We start from the raw sequence: 21,943 nt of genomic DNA, 5'->3' as shown, positions 1-21,943 counted from the left end.
TCTGTTTACCCAAGTTTTTTTTTTATAAACAAAATATAACAGCTTCTCATCGACCTGGACTGATGGAAAAAAATAAAACAAAACAGAAATCACAAATAAATGTATAAAAAATAGCTCGTCACCGAAAAATGGAAAACGGGACCAATACAAACGAATGAAAAAGTCAGAAAAGCAGAACACAATAGACAGATGTGAAATTGCGTCACAGCGAAGGGCTTACGAAAAATAAATGGCAAAAAAAACGACCTTCCTCATCATTGATTCAGGCAGTACAGAACAGCAAGTGCTTCATATCAAATATCGCAAAGTTCCACCAAACGACAGCAGTGCTGCAACACAAAGTACAAGTGTTTTTCTGACCAACAACAAACCTCAGCTACTCTCCGGCTGTGGTTTAACTTCTGTCTGCAGAACAACAAGCGCTTTAACAAAATGAGCCCCTCCCTCCTGGTTTGGCATGAAAGACACTAATCTAACCAGACATAGAAACTGATGTCAGCGACTGAAGCGTCCACACAAGACAGTTTCACACTGAACGCATCAGTCATGTGATTATAGAAAAAAATAATATGGAAAACCCATAAAAAAAATAAACAAAAAATGTCAAAACAAAATCCCACTTTAGACAAGAGGAAACAGCAATTAGTAACATGCATTCAATTGGCAACAGAAGACGTAAAGAGATCAAAAGACAAGATATAAATCCAAAGAAAAGGAATGTTTACAGCATCAAGTCGGCGAATCAAATCGAGTGTGACAGGAGAGACGCCCGGAGCAGGGATTTCCAGTCAGATTCCCGGGAGAAATACAAACGACGAAACATGAGGTGGACAGACTCGGTGCGATTTACAGAGAGATGGGGTTTGTAGGGGAAAATCTGCAGTTCAGTCCTTTAGGTTTATATTTCCGTCTCAATGATGGAGGAGCGCTTTTTTGGGGCATTTAATGCACTGAAAACATACATCGACCTATCATCACCGTGCTTAGTTAATAACTAATAACTTCAGCTGCTGAATCCTTGTTTGACAGTTTTCTTTTGTTAAGTGATGCTTTTGGGATGGAGTTCAGAAAGAAGTTAACCTATTATGTTCAACATAGAATGTGCTGCCATTTTTCTATCCACCCTGATCCCCTGCTTTAATTCCATAATATGGAAACAACAAATTCAGGAAACATGATTAAGTGTGAAGTTACGTAATAGTTCTGGCCTTGGGTTCACTGCTCGTCTGTGGAGCACCAGGTTGACAAATCCCCTTTGCACGAAGAGACGCCTACATTCTTTGATACAAGCATATCAAGTTTCATACATGTACTGTAGGTGTAATGTACACACCTACCAACGGTGCATAGATAACTTCACCTCGTGTATAAATGGCACCGACAAATGGACTGAAGATAGGTTTGCATAAATAGCAAAAAACTCTAGTGCATAGTCACTAAAATCTACAAACCAAGAGCAGAAGATAAGACTGAAGTCTGGAGGGAACACTGGAAGCCTTCATGCTTCGTTCGCATGTCAATCCTCAAAATCTGCTTTTCAGATTTTCAACATCAGCCGAACTTTACATTTTCTCAAAACTGTATTCAGTGGGACTGTATGAAATTGATTAAAAATCAACGCCAGTCGGTTACAAAATGCTGGTAAATGTTTTCAAGTCACAAACCAAAATTTGGTTCTTTTTTTTTTTTTTTAAGTCAGGGGAGCTACAACCACCATCACCAGCTAATACCAGATGAATGGGCCGACTGTGGTTGAAACCGTTCTTAATTCATGTGAAGGCCTCCAAACCTCCAATTTTAAAGTTGTTAATCTCGTTATAACAAAACGTTCACCTTAAACATTCAGTAACAATGACAAGGAAAAAAGTTAACAAACACGTGGACAACATTATAACCAAAAGATGATTCATGTATATTGTTCAAAAGCTTATTTTGTAAGGGCTTTTTTTTCTTCAAGTAAATCTGATGGAATTTCTTTCCATGTTTCCTCAATTTAACTTTGTGATTAAGTGTGTTTTTTCCCAAAAGTTTAAATTTTGAAATGCCCTCTGTTGTTTGTCGGGTTTGAAAGGACATAAAAGGGGAATAAAGACAAACAAGGTCAAGACAGGGGAAGAAATAACTGCCACTTCACATCCCTTTACAGAATCAAGAGCTGCTTGCTTATTGTGTCGTTACATTCAACTCTCCGTTACACTAAACCCATTAACATGTAGCACAAATAATACTGTCAGCGTGCCAGAGACGACGGGTAACTGATGCTGTGACGGTAGCACACACCAACACAAAAAAGAAGGGCAGACGGATGAATGATAGCTGTTTACGAGCGGAGACCCTAACGTTTTCAAGTAGCGACAGACCGGCTCAGACACTAAAAACAGCCTCGAGAAATCCCACGGGGCCTCCTGCGCACGCTGACCATCCTATGTTTTCAATCTTCAGAGATTTTACAGTACAAGACTGACACTGAGCTTAACCACTGGATGTAGGAGTTTGGATAATGCCAAAGACAAATTCTCTTTTTAAAAAGTAGTCAAGCTCCTGGAGGGAATTTTACAGTGAGTAGGCATTTTAAGTGTTTGTGAGAGAGAGAGAGAGAGAGTGTGTGTCTGTTTGGGGGGGTGGGTCAGTTCATTGAGCAGTCCTCTCCCTCCGTGTCGGTGTCTGTGTCTGAGCAGGCGGTGTCCATGGCCGCGTGGGCGGGGCTAACGATGACGGCTCTTCTCTGGTCCTCCTCAGCGCTGGCTCTCCTCTCCTGAGTGCGTTCAATGTGCTGGATGGCCTGAGAGGAGAGACGATGGAAAACACTGATGGATGCGGAAAAGTTTCACTCCACTCAGAGACAGATCTTAGGTGAAAACAAATATTTTGAGTATTAAATAATAAAATCTAGAATGGTCCTACAAATGCCAGGATTAAAACAGTCCCCTTACATTCAATGTTCACCAAATTTCACACAGTCATTGAAATCAGTCCCATAAATGTACCTGATTTCCCCCCCAACAAAATCCATACATTTTTGTCTGGGAAAACTGTGAAAGTGTTGAATAACAACTTTTGTTTCAATGTTAACTGAAGGGGGAAAAAAATCCTGAATCCACCCCCTGATTTGAATCTACACCAAAATTTAATGGGTTCTTCCTTGACCCATATCACCTCCTTCCACGGAGGTTTGTGGTAATCAGTTCATTTGTTGTGTGTAATCTTCCTTACAAACTAGCACCCAATCAGACAAGAGTAGAAGAAAAACAATACCCTTTAAAACGTCCCCATAGAGTACAACAAACATGTACCTGCACAATGGTGTCCAGGTTCTGTCTGGACGTGGAGACAGTGCTGGTGTGGGCAGACGGGCTCATGGTCACCACGGTGACGTGATGGTGGGGGTGCTGGGTTAGTGTCGGAGCTGGGACGATGACTGTGGCGTGATGGGTTGGGGCAGGGTGAGTGGGAGGAGCCAGCACCTGGAGGACAGACAAGATATGAATGAGTTAAAATAAGAATGCAATTTTCTTTGTGTCTTTTCTGTGTGTGGGTGTTTACGGCTCTCACCTGCGGACTGTGTGTTTGCCGGTCGGCAGCGTGGATCTGCTGCAGCCGTAACAGCGTCTGGCTCTGGATGAGCGCCTGCTCCTCCTCCACCTGCTGGGTGATCACCTTCAGACGCTCTGGGTGCAGCTGGGTGTCCAGAGAGCGCACCTGTGCACACACAAAATACACAGGTATGTTTATTATATCAAACCACTTAAGACCAACTCACACATATACAAGGCCTTTAAATTACTGAGCAAATATACATAAAAACCTAGCAAATATAACAATTGATTTAAGTTCTAGCACAATCATCTTGAGCACTGGTGTTACATATTAGGAAATAAAAAGATTAACGTTTGTTTTTCGTCTTAAAATAATAAGATCAACAATCATGTTTACACACTTGGCTTTTCACTGCCATTAATGTTTTACGGACAGGTTTGATTTGCCTAATTTTTTTTCTCCTCTGCCAAATGCATCCAGAGAGTTGTTTGGGATCAAGGATTTTCATCTGTTTAATATGTGGTCTCAGTGCTGGTAGTGCATATAACTGGACCACTGACAACCAGAAATAGACTTGGAAGCGTTCAAGATAATTTCCCAGCTCCTTGATCAGAGGATGACATTCTCTTTGTTCCCTACGGCTTATCAGGATTGGATGGACCTAATCCTCCTCACTGCTCGACTCCATTTCAGAACTGCGAACTTTTGGAACAAAGAGAATAATGTTCGCATTCTTGTGAATAACTTAAAAAGTGCAATGCTCAAATTTTTGGAATCCCCCTTTAAAAAAGTCCTGTGTTGTGAAAATTCGCAAAAGCTTTGACAATGAAGTCACTACGGTCATTTCTCAACCCCTCACACAATAAGATAGACAAGCATTCAGTTCAGATCTAAGTGTTAAAAAAATGGGACCTTCATTGTATGATAAACACACACGTAGTGAAATGTTCCCTACTTATTTAAGACTCATGAGAATTATCTCACTCCTGCATCTTACCTTCTGTTTACATTCCTCTTTCACTGCCCGTTAAAGTTTCTGTTTGTCTTTACCAACTATTGAGTCGCCTCCGTGGTAACCTGCTGTTCAGGTAGATCCAGGATGTGAGCTGGGTGCCAGGCATTGGCTGGTGGTGACAGGTAAATCTGTCACCAGCAGCAGCTCCCACCATGTTAAAGTGGACGGGTGATCACGTAAGGTAAAAATGGCTGCTATATCTGAAATCTGGTTTGTATATGTTGGCATCTAATATCCAGTGAGACATCTAGATTAGATAAGTTTGTGACCTAAAGATGTGGACTTAATTTTCATCTGCGTTTCCTCCTCTTTCTATGTTCACCTATTATGTTTTATTTCTAGTTGAACTGAAGCTTGAGCAATTGTCTGTTTTGAAATGTAAACATTAAATTTGGAATAGAAGCAGTGTTCAGTAGGTGAGGATGGGTTATGGTTGTCTTAGGTCATGATCCTCATCGTGTGGCCTTCAGCTTCAATTGACAATAGACACAGAAACAAAGCATCACAGACCATAAGCACGGATCAGATCGAGAAGTTAGTCTCAGAATCAAAAACGTACCGTCTTTGTTAAATCTACTTCTTCCTTCACTACTGAAATAAATGCTGAGAACCTTTTGAGAGCAATTTAGCCATTTATGAGTCATAAAGTCTCACCTGCTCCTCCAGCTGCATACGAGCCGAGCGCTCCTTGTCCAGTTGCTGTCGCAGCTCTAACATTTCCCTCCTCAGCTCCTCCACCTTCTCCTCCTCCAGAGTGTCTGGAGAGCCGATCCCTTCATCCTTCTCCTCCGCTCGCCTCCTCTTTGGTGACGAACCGCTGAACTCCTGAAAGGACACCGAGACAATGTAGAGTTCAATTTAAAAGAGTCAATGTGCATATTTCAAACTATTGGCCACAACATAAATACTTTTGAAAGAGAGCTTTGATTGACAATGCTGAGATGCATTATGAAAAAGCAAATCAGAAGCTAAAAAACAACAAAGTTAAGTCTCTGCAGTTTTACTGTATCATGCATGTGAACAAGGTCAAACCTGCCAGTGGATGGGAAAAGTTGTTAGTGGTAATGTACGGTATATATGATCAGTCTAGAATGGGATAAAGCAACCTGGTTTTATCCACATGGAGACACAAAGGTGGGAAAAAAGGCACCGGCTATTACCTGGATGAAGCGTTTGAGCTGGTTGTTCTGTGCCAGGAGCTGTGTCTTCTCCTGCTCCAAAGCGAAGATGTAGTCCGATGTTTGCTGCAGGATGGCCGCCTGGCAGGGATGAAAAGAGCAGCACAAGGACATTTAACTTTAAAGACTCTAAAGACAAAACTGTTGCTGAAGCAGAGAGGAGACTCCAATCAAGACCAATGACCCCTGTGCCCCAGCTTTTAAAGATTCATCATCCTGAGCTATGATCTACACCGTCAAAAGGTCAAGTGTTGGCACCTTGCTGAGTTTCTCCCCGTCTGTGTGGGGCAGGAGTGTTTTGAGGGACTGGAAGCCGGCATTGATGCTCTGCATTCGCCGGCGTTCGTTGCTGTTGGCGATCTCGCGGCGGATTCGTCTCTCCTGGTCCTGGGCCGTCTCCGGACTGAGCGGGATGTTGGCCAGGCTGAGGTCAGAAAGAGAAACATGATCACTATTCTGTCCATGCAAGAGTTGTTCCCAGTGAGGCTGTATAAGCTCCTTGTTTGCATAATCTTGTTATAAATAAAATATGGAAATATCCTAAAAATTTGCATGAGGTAGTGCATCAAAAAGAAGGAACTAAATGTTGTTTTTAGTTTTGATCAGACTGCTTTTTACATTTATTTTATTTTATTTACTAGATTGTTTGGTAATAAAAGAATAGTTTGTCCACAAAAAAATTGGCATACGGTGACATTATCAACTGTCGACTGTCCAAAACCGCAAAACATTCAGTCTACTATAATGTACGATCAAGATAAGCAATCATTTCTTCAACTAGAGAACCAGAAACCATCAAATGTTTGTTTATTTTCCAAAATAGCTGGAAATTATTGGATTCCAATTAACTAAACTGAAATATTTTCAAATAGGTAGTTTAAAATGTGTTTAAATTAACTAATTGTTGCAGCCCTACAGATAAAAGCAGAGACAAATCCTGGATTAATAAATCTGATGCTCTGCGACAATAAAGCTCATGATCACCTGCAATCTCTGACACTCAGAACCTTTAACCTGGGGCTTTACCGGACCTCCCTCCTGAACTCTCTACATTCCTCAGGCGAGCTGCATGGAGGTCTTCTGAGTTTGACTGAACTCTGTGCCCTCTCACTCAACTCCACCCCACGAGGGTGGATGTTATGGGGGCAATACCATCTCTTAACATATTTACTCAGGCTGGGAAATAGGTGAACCATTAAGGCAAAAAGACGGTCACCGGACCAAGAAGACAACAAACCTGAAGAACCAGATCTGGGATGTTTAGAACATTGACAAAGGTCTGACAGAGGGCACAGCTCTAGCTTGCTTCAACAAAAAGATCAGTGTGTGTATGTGTGAGGGGGGGGGGGGTCTCTGAGCTAAATTTAAAGAGTCTGACTTGATTTAAAGCTGTGTGTTTACAAGTGAGCGAGTGTTTACAAGTAACTAAAAGCACAGACAGCGGTCGAGACAATGTCAAAAGCTCTAAGTTCCTCAAATGGAGTAATTGTGTACTTGTATCTTATGTGGAAAGTCCCTCAATATACACATCTGCTGGTTAAACCCCTCATGGTGGCTGCAACATTTAAAATGTTATATTGGGACTAAATTAACCAACCATGAAAGATGATTTATTGAACACGTGCTCACTTCATGAGGATGTTTAAAACAATGGTTCAGATCTACTTGATAAGGCGGAGGACTTTGACTTGAAATGGGGGCTGTGCCACCCATACAAATAACCATAAATGAAATTGTATCAAATAATATTTATTATTGATAATATTAATAATAAACTATCTGCTTGTATGACCGTGAACTGGCTCTTACATACACGTGAGCATATTGATGTTTTATTCATGTTTTTGTCTTTTACCTGGTTCTGAGTGTTTTTCTCTTTTCTCCTTCAAGTCAATTCGTTCTACTTCTTGACACTAAACATTTGTGAAGATTGTTGTTTATTGTTGTTGATAAATAAACAAGCCATTAATAAAAAAAACTGATTCCGATCGATCAGCTAGAAAACAGCCACATGTGTGAGCGTGTCTGGTTTCCTGCAGGGGAACAAATCCGCTGTTGACAGCTGGAGCCGCCAGGAGCTGCGGACCTCCACCATGGCCGGAGGAGGGCGCACCTGGACGGCAGCAGCGGGGAAATGTGACTCCGCTACAGCCGCAGGCCCCCTGGCATCATGGAGAACAATGCTTTCCTCCTGCTAACCGAGCTAGCACGTCGTCGTTAGCCTGCTGCTAACAGACACACACACGCACACACACGCCCGCCTGCTGATAACAGTATGTGTGTCAGTGAAACGAGCGGGTTCAAGTGAGGGAAAATAAGTCGGTGTGTACATCCACGGTGCAGCAGGAAAACACTGGCAGCCAAGTAGCTAGCCAGGCTAAGCTAATTGTAGCACGCTACGCAGCCACGGAGCTTTACAACGACGCGGAAACACCAACTCCCCAGATCCTTATTCACCCCCTCGACACCGAACCAGCCGCCACATCACTGCAATAAAACCGAGTTAAACCGTGTGATGAAACGTGTCTTTACTAACAGGGGATCGTGTTCGGAGCAGCGCGGCAGCGGGCAGCACGTTAACTACCACGTGGTTGCTGTTCCACTGGACGCAAATGTATTGATTTCGTGCGGGGGATTTACATATCCCAGAGCCGAGCGGCGGCTAAACGCGCCCGGTGAGTTGCAACATGTCAGCGGGGGGAGTTACACGTAACGACACGGGCGGGACACACCGCGTGTCCCCTCGCCGAGGAGCGCGGCGGCGGCGGCAGCTGCCACAACAAGCGGCTAATGTCCACAACCACCGTGCTGCCAGGGCACCGCGGCGGAGCTAACGGCTAGCATGCTAAGCGGAGACGGACCGCAGCTCTCACACGCACACACACACACACACAACAGGGACAGACACGCGCTACGGGCACATGAAGGAGCGGCGCGGTGTGGAGACGCAGAGCTGCTCACGCACCTGCAGAGACCCCCGATCACGTCCTTCTCCGTCTTCTTGAACTGCTGCAAGGAAGACATCTTCTCGGTGGGCATCATGAAATACTCCATGCTTTCACAGCCGCCGTCTCCAAGCCCGTGTGTTCCGTGTCCTCTCCCTCCACCGCGTCCCTCGCTCACACGCTGTGATGTTCTGGTCCTCGCCCGCACGGATCTCACGCTTCTCCTCAGCGGCGCATGTCTGCAGATCCCGCGGCAGGAGCGTGTGGATGGTCGACAGCTGCGCTCACAAAAACACACGTAAGTTGAAGCTGTGTTGCTTCTCGCCACAGCTGATGGGGTTCCCTCCAGTGTGTGTGTGTGTGTGTGTGTGTGTGTGGCCTCCTGCCTCCGCCTATTGCCTCACTGTGTGTGTGTGTGTGTCTGATGCCTCCGCCTACTACTCTGTGTGTGTGTGTGTGTGTGTGTGTGCAGCTGATCCGTGTGAGGCGGGAAACAGCTGGTTGGAATCAGAGACCGTTTTCCGGAAAGCAGAACAAACAAACCTCTCTGTGTAAATGTGCTGGAACAAATCAGACCCTCACACACCTCAGGCATTATATAAAAATACATACATGTTTATGCATCTATATATATACAAGGAGATATACAACACATATATATATATATATATATTTGTGTATTTTTTGTTTGCAAAAATTAGGCTGCTCAACTTCACAAAAGTGTGACTATTATCACATCTTCATACTGAGTGTTCTTATAAATTATAGTATATTTATTTCACAATTGCACTTTTTATTCTGTTTATTTCTCTGTTGTTTTGTCTTTTACGGCTATAGCTACTTTATTGTTGCTATGGTTTTATGCACGATAACATATGTATAACCAGTGTGTCAATAAACAGCTTGAATCTTCAGTGATGAAGGAACAACACTACGTCACTTCTATGACACTAATGCTGAAAGTTTACTATAGATAAGATAATATAGAATTATTACATTTTACTCTAATGACATATGTTCGCATTATAGGTTGCATACATTTTAGCTTCATCATGTCCCTGCTAGTTATATTATTATATATATATATATTTGCTAATAGGTTATTAATCACTTAATCCATGGACACGGACATATACAATCTTCATGGTCATCTTGCGTGTGATTGTTTTACGCCATGTTGTGGGTTTTTTTTGTCTTGTAGTCATTTTGCATCTCCTTGTTGTCACCTTGGGTCTCTTTGTGGTTGTTTGTGTGTCTGTCAGTGGCATTTGGCACAGGGGCCCTCTGAGCCATTGGGCCCATGGGCCAGTGCCTTACTTTGGATAATCAATCCATGACTCAATCCCATTGAAAACTGAAATCAGTAGAGACCTAAAGGTTACACCTGTATTATCACTATGACATCTTCAAGCCAGATCAATAGACGCCCACCGATCTTTTTTGCCCCGGTAGATAAATCCCCCCCGATCAAAATCAGCTTTTAATTTTATAGTTAGAACCTGTTATACACAATTAATAATTAGTAATTAAATTTAGCAGCAGTGAAATTTGACTCCTTGATCACGAAAGTTGCAAACTGAAAAAAAGATTATTTATAAAAAGGTGCATTCAATTCCAGGTTGGAACATTTAGTTATGGAGGGAGACGATGAGGTAATGTCTTCTAGCAAACAGCATGAACAGACCAGCAACGAGCAGCAGGTGGCAGTACTGCACCAAAACGTTTGTTTCCAACAACGTGGATTGCTGCATTTACGTGGACAAATATTGTCAAAATGGTAAAGACCTGTAAAAACTGTAGGGCTACATTTTCTACAGGTGTCAACCTGTCAGTGAAGCCAATGTTTAGATTATAGTAGAAACAAAAATGAATAGAATGGATCTAAAATTAATAATACAACAATTTTCAGTTGATAACCCTGAATTGAAAAATGGCAAATCCTGAGATATATTTGTATTATTAAATTGGAGTGTAAAATCTATGTGTGCAGGGACAGACAGGATTTCTTTTGCTGGATCTTTTCGACTGAATCATTATCACAACCTCTTAATTACTGTAATGTTCCCGGTTCTCTCTCATCTTGACTGGTCTGATATATCTAGAGATTATAATCTCCTTCAGAGGCTCCTCTGATTTAGCGCTCATGCTGGTCCTGTCATTGGTGTCAAAAATAAAAACATAGAAATAAAACATGTTAAAAAACCTTTTTGAACTAAAAGTTACCGGCTCATGGTTTTATGCATACATGTGTATGTAGTGAAGACTTTAGAATTTAAGTAATTTAATAAAAGTATTGTGTGTAAGTTTTTTTTTTGTTGTGAAATGTAAGTTTTTAATATATTGTCGTCAAACTAATATGAATCCAGTGAATAATTTCAAACATGTCTTCATTTTTTACAGAGGACTGATATGTGAGCTTCATCACAGGTTGAATCGAACATAATGACATCACAGTGAAGTTGACCTTCTGGATATAAAATGTCAGCACCTCATCATTTTACCTTATTCAACATTTCTGTCGAATTTAATTATTGCCTGAATTCCTCGCGTGTTTGGTGAGGTCACAGTGACCTCTGATCTCTGATCACCAAAATCTAATCAGTCCAACCTTAAGGCCAAGTCAATGTATGTGCCAAAACTGAAGACATTCCCTCTAGGCATTCCTGAGACATGACATCCTCGTCCACCTGCTAGACGGCCTGGTGTTCCTCAGTGGGATGTTGAGGCTTTTAACTCCAGTGTACTAATGTGCAAACAGAAACTGACGCAAAGCCTTGAAAACAAACTTAGTACATGCTCACTCCTCACTTTTTTTCTTTGTCTTCAATTTGACCGACTGTTCACTGCTCACACCGAGCTACGATAATAAATATTTTTCAAAGACGTACTTGTATTGTATTGTCTCTCTTCTCCTTGCCGACTGCATGTCATCAATCCACATTCTCAAACCGTATCTCTAAGTTTCTCACAGTCTTCAAGCATGACATCTGCCTCAATGCAGAAAACTTTGTTCCTTAACAAAAAGCTGTGCGTAAAACCAACACACCTGAAGTAGGGTTTCATAGGTTTTTATTTTTTCCCCATGCAATAAAACTTTACAACACCGTAATAAAAACAAAAAAATATATATATTATAGATTATACAAGGAGATATACAAATATTTGGCCCTTAATCCCGCCCACATTTATAAAAACGATACTCTCCCCTTTTCTCCACATATCTTTTAGTATGACAAACACAAAGTGTAACATATATAACTTTCCTCCTTACACCTTTAAAATAGGATATTTTTTTGAAATACTACAAGCCTGATAATAGGCTACTCCTCATACAAGAAATGCACTACATCCTACATTTAGATATGTTAGTCTATCTGCAGATTATCAGATGCAGCAGAGCTCATCCACAAAGCACTGACAGTGTTACAGCTCCACGTCAGGAAATAGTTAAGAATCGAACAAATTCAAGATGCGTCGCAGGCAACATTCACAACAGAGCAGGAGAACACATCTTAAATAAATGGCAAGTGCATTCTTCATTTGTAACAATTCTCATTTTTCGATAATTACATTAGTAAAAGTGAAGATGAGCAGCAGGTACACAGCAGATACTCTACAGGTTCATAGATACATTACATAAGAAACCCCATAACATCTATAAAGGCTGCATTCTTACAAAAGGTAAACAGTTGAACATGTGTTCAGACGGTATGATGACACGTATAATCTCTTTTAAACAGGCGTTTCCTTTCATGAAAGATGAAAAAAAAAAAAAGCATGACCTGAAATGATCAACTGACTGTGTCATTCAGAATAGTAGTGCCCTTCAATGACCCTTCAACTGGCTCCGTTATGATAAATTATGATCTTTAAAGCCTAATATTATTAATCTAAATGTAGGTATGATAATCCTTCATCTGTACCATCTACCACAATGAGATGTCATCCTAAAAAAATCATTTGGACAGAGTAAAACATGAAACCCTGATATTGTAAGTGCAACGATCACTGATCTGATGTGACGCCTCCTGCTGGCAGAGATGGTCTGGTCCTCTTGGCAGCAATTTCCTCCACAGCAAATGTGTAGTTATACTAAAAAAAAAATACCACAGTTAGTACATTCATACAAAAGTTTACAGTTCACACCATTTTATAATGACATCATCATAACGTCTTTTGTACCATATGATGACGAATGATTGGTTGATGTAAATTAGCTGTAGATGATGGCTCTGATCTTATTGGTTGATAAAGTTATGCAAAGTAATGCTTTACTACACTATATGGTGTCATTTTCTGACTTCATATCCTTTCAGGGTCACAGGGATAAAGCCCATCTGAGCTCATTTCTGCCATTTCCCCGCAAATTAGATAGTTTGAAAATATTTTTTTCCATCTATATAAGCTTCAGGTCATGTGTATAGTCCTATAGGATGCAGAGATGCAATCTATAAAATATTTTTTTAAGCTATACATGAATTAATTAGGACAAATATATTTTTTAGACTATACATTTGTTGACCTTGACCAAAATATAGAGAAAGACGCCCTACCAAGTACTAATCCCAACAAGTTTGGTGAAAATCTGTCCACGAGAGAGGTGAGAACAATATGTTCTCAACAATTTGGCTGAAATGAAGGGTCACATGTGAGCCTACCTCATTTTCAATGTCTTGGAGAGACTTTATACGAATGTTGTTTAATTGAGAGTTGAGCTGAAGAGCCTATGAGAGAGGGAGATACAACAAGAAGAAAGAAATGTCAGCACATGATTATGTAATTACACTTGCGGTGAAAAAGGTCAGAGTGAGAGATAAAGTGACCACAACAACGAAACTGCTTGATTTTGAAAAGGAATCCATCGAACATTGTTGAAAATGTCAAACGTACCGCCCCGTTCGCTTGGGCATCAAACTTTGGGTGCAGGCTGAAAGGAACTCCATCGAGAGCTGCGGAGAGTGAGGGCGGGTTAGAGCGGAGTGAGTGGGCTGCCTCCAGTGACAAACTGTGACACATCCATTACAGTATTGAGTACCTGTGATTCCCTGGAGGCTGCTGTCAGCAGGTTTGTCCAAGTTGTCCTTGATTTGGAGGTTGTGACGTCTCTGACTCACTTTACCATGCGGCTGTGGAGGGGGGTTGCTGTTGAAACAAACAGAAAGATATTACTGGCAAGAACAAAATAATAATCCATGCGCTCTTATTTCTTTTTGATTTAGAGATATACAGTCAAATGATGAGGTTTCAAACTTGTCACTTGTTATCTTATCTTATAAAAAGTATTATACCTGGGTCTGAGGGGCAGAGGAGGAAACGTTTGATCCAGGGAGATTCTGCGGATGTCCAAGGTCACACTGCGTGGTTTGGCTTGAGGCATGGGGTTAGAAAAAGGTCCCTTTCTGCTCCACAACACGTAACCATTGATTTCTCTGTGGCGAAGACACATGTAATGATACACTGATAAACGTACAGTAGAGAAGAAAATAACATCTCTGTTGATGGGATTTAAGAAATGCATTGATACAACAGGTGCAAGTCAAAGGTTTGAATGCGTGCATACCCCACGTATGTGTAATGCTGCAACATCATTTTGCTTTTGGCTGTCAGTTTGATGTCCAGCACAGCTGTGTCCACGCTGCCGACTGGGACGACACGCACGCACACCCGCTTCTTCTTAGAGACGCAGGCCTCTGACACACAAACAGGAAAAACATTTTCAGACACCAACTCTAGAAAAAGTCCGGAAAATTGGCTCCGGACATGTTCCAGAGTTTGCCTTTCACATGTTGAGAACACAACAGGGGATTGTCTGGGGGAAATGTCCAGAACATTCAGGCGAGTGGTGGCGTCTGGGTAGAGCATGCAGGAGGCAGGACATGAGGTTTTAAGTTATTTGTATTCCTTTTGTTTTTATTTTATTTTTGGCGTCCATCAATACGCCCCATGCTGTGAATTTTCCACACATTTGCCTGCTGTATTCTCACACGTGCTCACTCGGCCCAGAGTTCAGTGCACATATTAAAGCTGCTAAAGAGAGAACATTAAACAATCTAAAAAAAAAAGTACATAAGACACAATCTGCAATAAATATTAGGAATGTTTATGTAAAACGTGTAAAATGTGTTTGTGTGTGCGCGCACTCACTTGCTTCAAGGTGCTCTGCGATAAAGCAGTAGCCATGAGGAATTGCATCTTTGTCTGAGAGAAGCTGAATGTCTGAAACCACCATACCACCCATCAAGTCCTATAAAAAGAGAGAGACTCAGGGGGGGGGCAAGTGCAGAGAACAAAGGAAACACAAATACATACAAGACAAAAATAATATGCTTATGAAAAGTCTCTTTTTGATCTGATTAACCGTTACCTTGCTGTAACAGAGGTAATATCCAGACTTTATCGCAAAGCTGCGTGTGAAGTTCGCCGCTGATCCGTCTTCTGTGATGCTGATCTGCAGAGGGACAGAGAGAGATAAGAGAAGGGGAGCAGTGAGACATATAAAACATCTGTCATCATATCCATATCTCATTAAATTGAAAGAGAAAGCATCTGGACTTTAGACTAGAGAGAGTCAACAGAACGAGACTGAGCTTTTCCTGAGTAAGTACCTGTTTATTAGAAGCAAGCAGGGATTAAGAAACAAAAATGTGTTACGTCCACTTGAAGAGAAGATAAAAACCAACCCTGCGCCAATGGGTGCCATTAAGAACACAATTATTACGTTATAGTTTGTCGATGTTGGTCAATCAAGTTACAACACGAGACTCTTACATTGAGCGGCTGCAGAACATCCTTGTTTTTCTGTCGGGGTGTTTTGAGGAGGAAGTTTACAGTCAGTTGATGGAACGTTTAAACAACCAGTGTGTTTCTAAAGGTCAAGTTTACAGCTCATCGAAACACAAAGTGACCTACGTGAAGTGTGCAGCTACGTCTGATTACATTTTTACGTCAACTGTTACTCCATTTTCTTAGTATTTGACATAACATTGTAAACACCCTCTATCTACAGTACAACTTGAAACACTGAAATACTGTAGCTGGTGGCTACAGCGAGTACATTTGTTTATATTTATAATTGCACTAACACACCACAGCCAATTCCATGTATGTGGAAACCTACTTGGCAATAAACTGATTTGTGTTTCACTGAGAAATGCACAGCAGTTGCCAACTGCTTGATGTTATTATCAGACTATGCTGTGTAACATGAATATATATGGAATGTTCTATTAGTGACTCATGTAAACATGATTATAGAAATAATGGTTTCTTCAGAATAAGGTCAACAGTCAGATTACTGTTGTGCATGTAAACATCATGTCAGTGTGTGTTTCCACTTTAACTTCCAATGTAAGGCTGCATCTAATCTTTTCTTCATTTCAATCTAGTGTAAAAAATTTGACTTTTCTCTATTTGTGAAATATTGAACACACCTTTGTTACAAGCACAAGAAACAATTGCAACACTCTTTCCCTTCAGATATAATCTATTATAAAATATACCACTCTTGAGTTTTTTCAAACATTGTTTTAGGCCTCAGTGTATAATCCACAAGAGAGAGGGAGCAGATCTTTCATTTTATCCGTCACTAAAGCAAGGAATGGAAGATTTGGTAATTCTCACATTACGCCTCCTACTTATTTGGAAGCTAAATGGTCTAACATGGAATTCCAGTGGCTCCAGAGAAGGATTGTGTACGACCAACTGTATAAAACCTTTATTCTACATCTCTGCTCCTACCATGATGAAGTCTTTGGGGCAGGTGCTGGTGTTGGAGGTCCACGCCACTGCCGTAATTGGCCGGACGGCCCCACGCTCCATCAAAGACATCTGAGGGAGGAAAGGAAAGACATGTACATCAGGACGTACGGAGGAAAAGAGAACAGAATGGTGGGCACGTACATGTATGTGTAAATAAAATCTTGTCAGTCTTCTCACTGTCCGCAGTTACATTCCAATAAAAGCATTTTCACGGTTGTGCAGACGACACGATTGTGGTGGCCTAGGTGCAGGAGTGCGTGCTCTGTCTGGAACTTAATGGCATCATGAGAGTTGTTGTGTCCATGTGACAAAAAGTGTGGACTCACAGAAATGAGCAGGCTACGATTCACAGTCTGATAATCGATGTTTTCTCAAGGCGACATTGTCTGGGACAGAAAGACCCAATTCAGTCTAAATAGTTGCATCAGCGCTAAACGTTCAAGGACAGAGGGAAAAGTGTTCAGTGCAAGAATTCATCCCGAACTCCAGCAGCAAGTCAGTTCATGAGAAAGTGACTGTTTGACCAGGGACCGTCTGTATTTCCTTTAAATGAGATTTGTTTTGTAAAAACACATTCTAGTCAAAAACATCCTTCCTGGTTTGCTGATTTGAATTGCTGACCAGTTCTCCTCATGAAATATTTCCATATACGTATGGAATTGTTTTGCATATGTTCAGAGGCTGAAACTGCCCTCAGTCTTCACGAGATGGAGAAAAGTTTAGTAAATGAAATGAAATTAAAAACAAGTCTCTGAACCCTGACTATTTAACAGGGGTTTGAAATTATATAAGAAAGATATATATATATATAATGGAACAATTGACCTTTCAGCTCAGAGTAAGAGAAAATGTATATTATCAATAAACTGAAAGAAAATATATTGATTTATGACACAGTGGGAAACTGATGTACACATTTGAAGACATTATTCTTATATAGATCCTCAGAAAATAAACACTTGTAACCATGGCTGTTTTTGTTTTGTTTCTGTTTTATTTATTACATATTTTATTATTGTTATTTATTTATCTCAATCATTCTGGATGATGATAATCTAACGTTCTCAGTGATTTTTGTTGTATCCTCAAAAAACTCAACACATTTTAAAGTTAAATAAAGAAATGACAATCAGGAATCAAGAAAAGGTAGTGAATGATAACTATAAGAATATGAATTAAGTTAATATGGATTGAACAAAGAGCTTATTTCTCAAATCAGACACCAGTGTATTAAACCTATTTGGTGAGTTAGTATCAGGGTGTGAGGTCAAAGCGACTCATACACAGGTAAATCAATCCTGGCTGGAGGTTGACAGTTTGACTGCTTCACGGGAAACTTTAACAACAACACGATCACACTTTGATTTTCCAAAGTTACACATGATTCATAATAATAATGAGTGAACTGGTTCTGAGTCATTTCCCATGACCCTCCATGAGAAGAAGAGCTCAGCTCACCTTTGTTACTTTGACTAAACTTCGCTGTTTCTTGTTTAAAATGAGGCCAGTTCCTTTCTGGTGAGGAAACAGGTCCAATCCTTTGAGAACAAACTTACTTTGAGTGTGTGCTCGCTTCTGTCTCTTCGTGGGGTTGTGGCTCCACAGGAAAACTACTTTTTAGCGACCAGTCGAAATGTCTTGGTCTTCCTCGTCAAAGCAGGAAGTACTGAATCCATCTGACTGCAACTCCCATCAGGCCACGGGGCATGACGTCATACGGTCAGACGTGTCTATACCACCAAGTCAAGTCTGAAGCTGAACGCAAGAGGGCAGCATCCCCGCTGTGTTAGAATAAACAGGTCCATGTCACAGCTGTCGTTCAAATACATACATACATACACACATACAGTACATATATGCAGATATACATACATACATACATACATACATACATACATACATACATACATACATACATATATGCAGATATACATACATACATACATACATACATACACACATACATATATGCAGATATACATACATACATACATACATACATACATACATACATACATACATACATACATACATACACACATACAGTACATATATGCAGATATACATACATACAACATACATACATCTACATACATACATACATACATACATACATACATACAGTACATATATGCAGATATACATACATACATACATACATACATACATACATACATACATACATACATACATACATACAGTACATATATGCAGATATACATACATACATACATACATACATACATACAGTACATATATGCATATATACTGTACATATAAAAACACAAACATACATACACACATACATAAATAGATATATATATGCACATACATACATACATACATACATACAGTACATACAGTATATATATGCATATAAACATATAAAAACACATACATACATACATGTATGATTTTCTGGTTTTCTGGTTTTGACAGTGAGAAACATTTTGCCTTATCTTTTAATACATAAAACACAGGTTCACTCCATATTTCAGTATGGATCATGAGGACATATTGATCTGAGGGTTTACTGCCTGATAGCTACAGGAAACACACCTTCTCTCAAATACACGTCTGAATCAACTTTAATGTCGTGTGTGTACATGTGTGAAATTGAGAAGAAGACTCGTGACTGGAGCATCCAGAGGTGCTCAGTTCCCTGTTGGCATGGCAACATGAAGAACGGACCACAGGGGGAGGTTGTAGGGGATTGTTGTTGTGAGCAGGTGGACTGTTCCATCTCGGTGAAGAAGAAAATCAGTGTTAATTTAGAGCATTTAGCTTCATTGGGTGATCGGCCAGTCAATGAGGATGAGTCTGTAATTTGACTAAACACAGTGGGAATTAGAGAGTGTGTCCTAAAGTCTGCCTGCTTGTTTGTGAACGCAGCCTATTAGTGAGTGGTATAGACAGAGTGGGTTAAAACTGCCCTGGTGCTTTCTCTAAACACAGGGATTAAAGGGATAGTTCACTAAAAAAAGAAAATTCACTCATTATCTACTCACCACTATGCCGATGGAGGGGTGGGTGAAGTGTTTGAGTACACAAAACACTTTAGGAGTTTCAGGGGTAAACAGCGTTGCAGACAAATCCAATACAATTAAAGTAAATGGTGACTGATTCTACAAACATAAAGAACAACATAAAAAAAACATAAAATGCCTCCATACTGCTCCTGTGGTTTCATCCAAGTGTCTGTAACCACGGCATTCAAATTTGACTCGAAACAGCTTCATTTACACCGTGTTTTTGTGTCTGAAGAAGGAGAACTACAGTTCTAAGTGTTTTGTGGACTCAAACACTTCAGCCCTCCATCGGCATAGTGGTGAGTAGATGAGTGAATTTTCTTTTTTTGGTGAACTATCCCTTTTTTAAATATTTCTATTGAATTTTTCGAGTATATATCAAAACGTATACAGCATTGAACAAAAACCTCATACAGTCACAGGTTCACACACACACACATACAAAAAAATAAAATAAAAAAGGCAAGATCAATAATTCCATGTTACCCGTATAACATTTCCTTTTCAGTCAGTGATACATGTTTCGTTTGCCAGAAAGGACATAAATGAGTCCCAAATACAAACAAATTCTTCCTGTTTACATTTAACCATATATGTCAAGCTCTCCATTTCAAGTGATGGTGGTGCTACATTTTCCAACATGAAGCAATCATTCTCCTTGTATGGAGAAGTCCCAAATCAATCATTTCTGTTGGCATCATTGTTCTGTTAAAGTCCTCAGGGTGGATTCCCAGTATCCATATTTTTGGCCTCAGTGGAATATTACTTTTAACCAACCGTGATAGACATTTAACTACATTTCCCAAAAACATCAGAATCTTAGGGCATTCCCACAAGCAGTGAATCAGAGTTCCTCTCTCATTTAGGCATTTAACACAGACATCAGGAATGTTAGGGGAGATATAATGAAGTTTAACAGGGGTTATGTAGACTCTCATCAACAACTCATTTAACCTTGTATTAATTGAGTGTCCGTTCTCCAAGCATTTAGTCTATCTGATGTTGATTCTGTTGAATACTCTGCCAAAAGGTCATAAAATCTCGATATGTGTCTCCTACTATCCAAATTATTAAGCTTGATTTCCTCAATAACTGATAGCGGGGGACTATCCCTTTAATCTATCTTTTCCCTCCAGTTGGTGTCTTGCTGTGAGGATCAGACCCATGCAGTTAACCTAATGTGCACACAAAGACAAAAAGTATAAAGTCTGACTCACTTTTGATTGAAATAAACATATCACCACATAGAAGGCTTTCCCTTCAACTTGGGTGTACTGATCATAATGGAGTATTTCAAAACAAAACCTATAATCAAAGGCAATAATGACACAATGACCTGTTATATAAAGATGAAACTGATGAAACCAAATAAATATATATATACAATTAAAACAGTTTTATTATTGACAACCCCACTGTTTCCATGGCGACCAGCGACATAGTGACGGGGAGCTGTGTCAAGTAATCAACAATCAAAGTTGATTTCAAAATAAAAGAACTAATACTAAAATATTCTTATAACACAACATAATATTGACTGTACTGGCATGTGTGTGTGTGTGTGTGTGTGTGTGTGTGTGTGTGTGTGTGTGTGTGTGTGTGTGTGTGTGTGTGTGTGTGTGTGTGTGTGGTGTGTGTGTGTGTGTGTGTGTGTGTGTGTGTTGTGTGTGTGTGTGTGTGTGTGTGTGTGTGTGTGTGTGTGTGTGCTTCTTTGCAGGGTTATAGAGATCTAGTTAACCTGCCACATTAGTGTATCAGATGTCATTGCTGCAAGATGGACCGGTAAAGGTGATCACATGGAGTGTGTGTGTGTGTGTGTGTGTGTGTGTGCTGTAGAGGTGAGCCAGATGTGGGGGCGGTCATTGCACTCGTTATGGGATTATGAATGTGAGACGATCTCTGGAACCACCTTCCAATTGCCAGACAATTTACATAACTGTGCAAATTAAAAAACCCTCAAACGAGCCTTCATTTTTCAAAGGGTGTTTAGTGACTCCTTAAGAGCTGGTGTTAATTAACAGCTCTGTGTGAGTTTGTGAGTGTGCATGAAGGATACTTGTTCATTTGTGTGTGTATTTATCTCATGATACAGGCTATAATATAGGAGATATAGTGATCAGTACTCCAGTAAGTCTGTAATCATGTCGTTTCCGAAGCAAAAACTCAAAAAACATTTGGATTTTTGTGACATTTTACAATTATGTTGATCTGGAAGTTTAGTGGTTTCCTTTTGATATTGTCGGTTTATTTCTCTTTATTTTTATGCCTCCGTGCCGGCGGAAGCTTTGAGAGTCTGATTGATCAGCCGCTGTAAGGCCTTAGGTCAACACACACACATGAAGCTAAATCATTTTCTTGGAAAGCAGAATGACTAAATGAAATCCACATCCCTGTGTGCTGCAATCACATGTCAAATTATCGAAGTCATTAAGTCCAGCTTTGGTACTTTTCAACAGAACATATCCTACAAAGTCTGCACAT

General features: G+C 40.4%; 2 protein-coding genes across 2 annotated transcripts; both read right to left on the bottom strand.

Moving 5' to 3' along the window:
* LOC118123043 (transcription factor AP-4) lies at positions 1-9,067 on the bottom strand. The gene is made up of 7 exons (XM_035180121.2): positions 8,696-9,067; positions 5,989-6,154; positions 5,713-5,811; positions 5,207-5,377; positions 3,553-3,699; positions 3,294-3,464; positions 1-2,782 (listed from the first exon to the last, which is right to left on the bottom strand). Exons 1-7 carry the CDS (start codon positions 8,782-8,784, stop codon positions 2,627-2,629), a joined length of 999 nt encoding a protein of 332 aa, XP_035036012.1. The 5' UTR covers positions 8,785-9,067; the 3' UTR covers positions 1-2,626.
* A 2,660-nt stretch (positions 9,068-11,727) lies between these two features.
* mvb12a (multivesicular body subunit 12A) lies at positions 11,728-18,135 on the bottom strand. Its single transcript, XM_035144794.2, has 10 exons — positions 17,990-18,135; positions 16,413-16,502; positions 15,040-15,123; positions 14,820-14,919; positions 14,236-14,365; positions 13,964-14,104; positions 13,711-13,817; positions 13,566-13,624; positions 13,334-13,399; positions 11,728-12,767 (listed from the first exon to the last, which is right to left on the bottom strand). Exons 2-10 carry the CDS (start codon positions 16,500-16,502, stop codon positions 12,681-12,683), a joined length of 864 nt encoding a protein of 287 aa, XP_035000685.2. The 5' UTR covers positions 17,990-18,135; the 3' UTR covers positions 11,728-12,680.
* Positions 18,136-21,943: the final 3,808 nt, after the last annotated feature.

This window comes from Hippoglossus stenolepis, chromosome 2 (assembly GCF_022539355.2).
Source record: "Hippoglossus stenolepis isolate QCI-W04-F060 chromosome 2, HSTE1.2, whole genome shotgun sequence".
Lineage (NCBI taxonomy): Eukaryota > Metazoa > Chordata > Actinopteri > Pleuronectiformes > Pleuronectidae > Hippoglossus > Hippoglossus stenolepis.
Note: the sequence above shows the minus strand (reverse complement) of the source record. Positions and strands in the feature narration are given on the sequence as shown.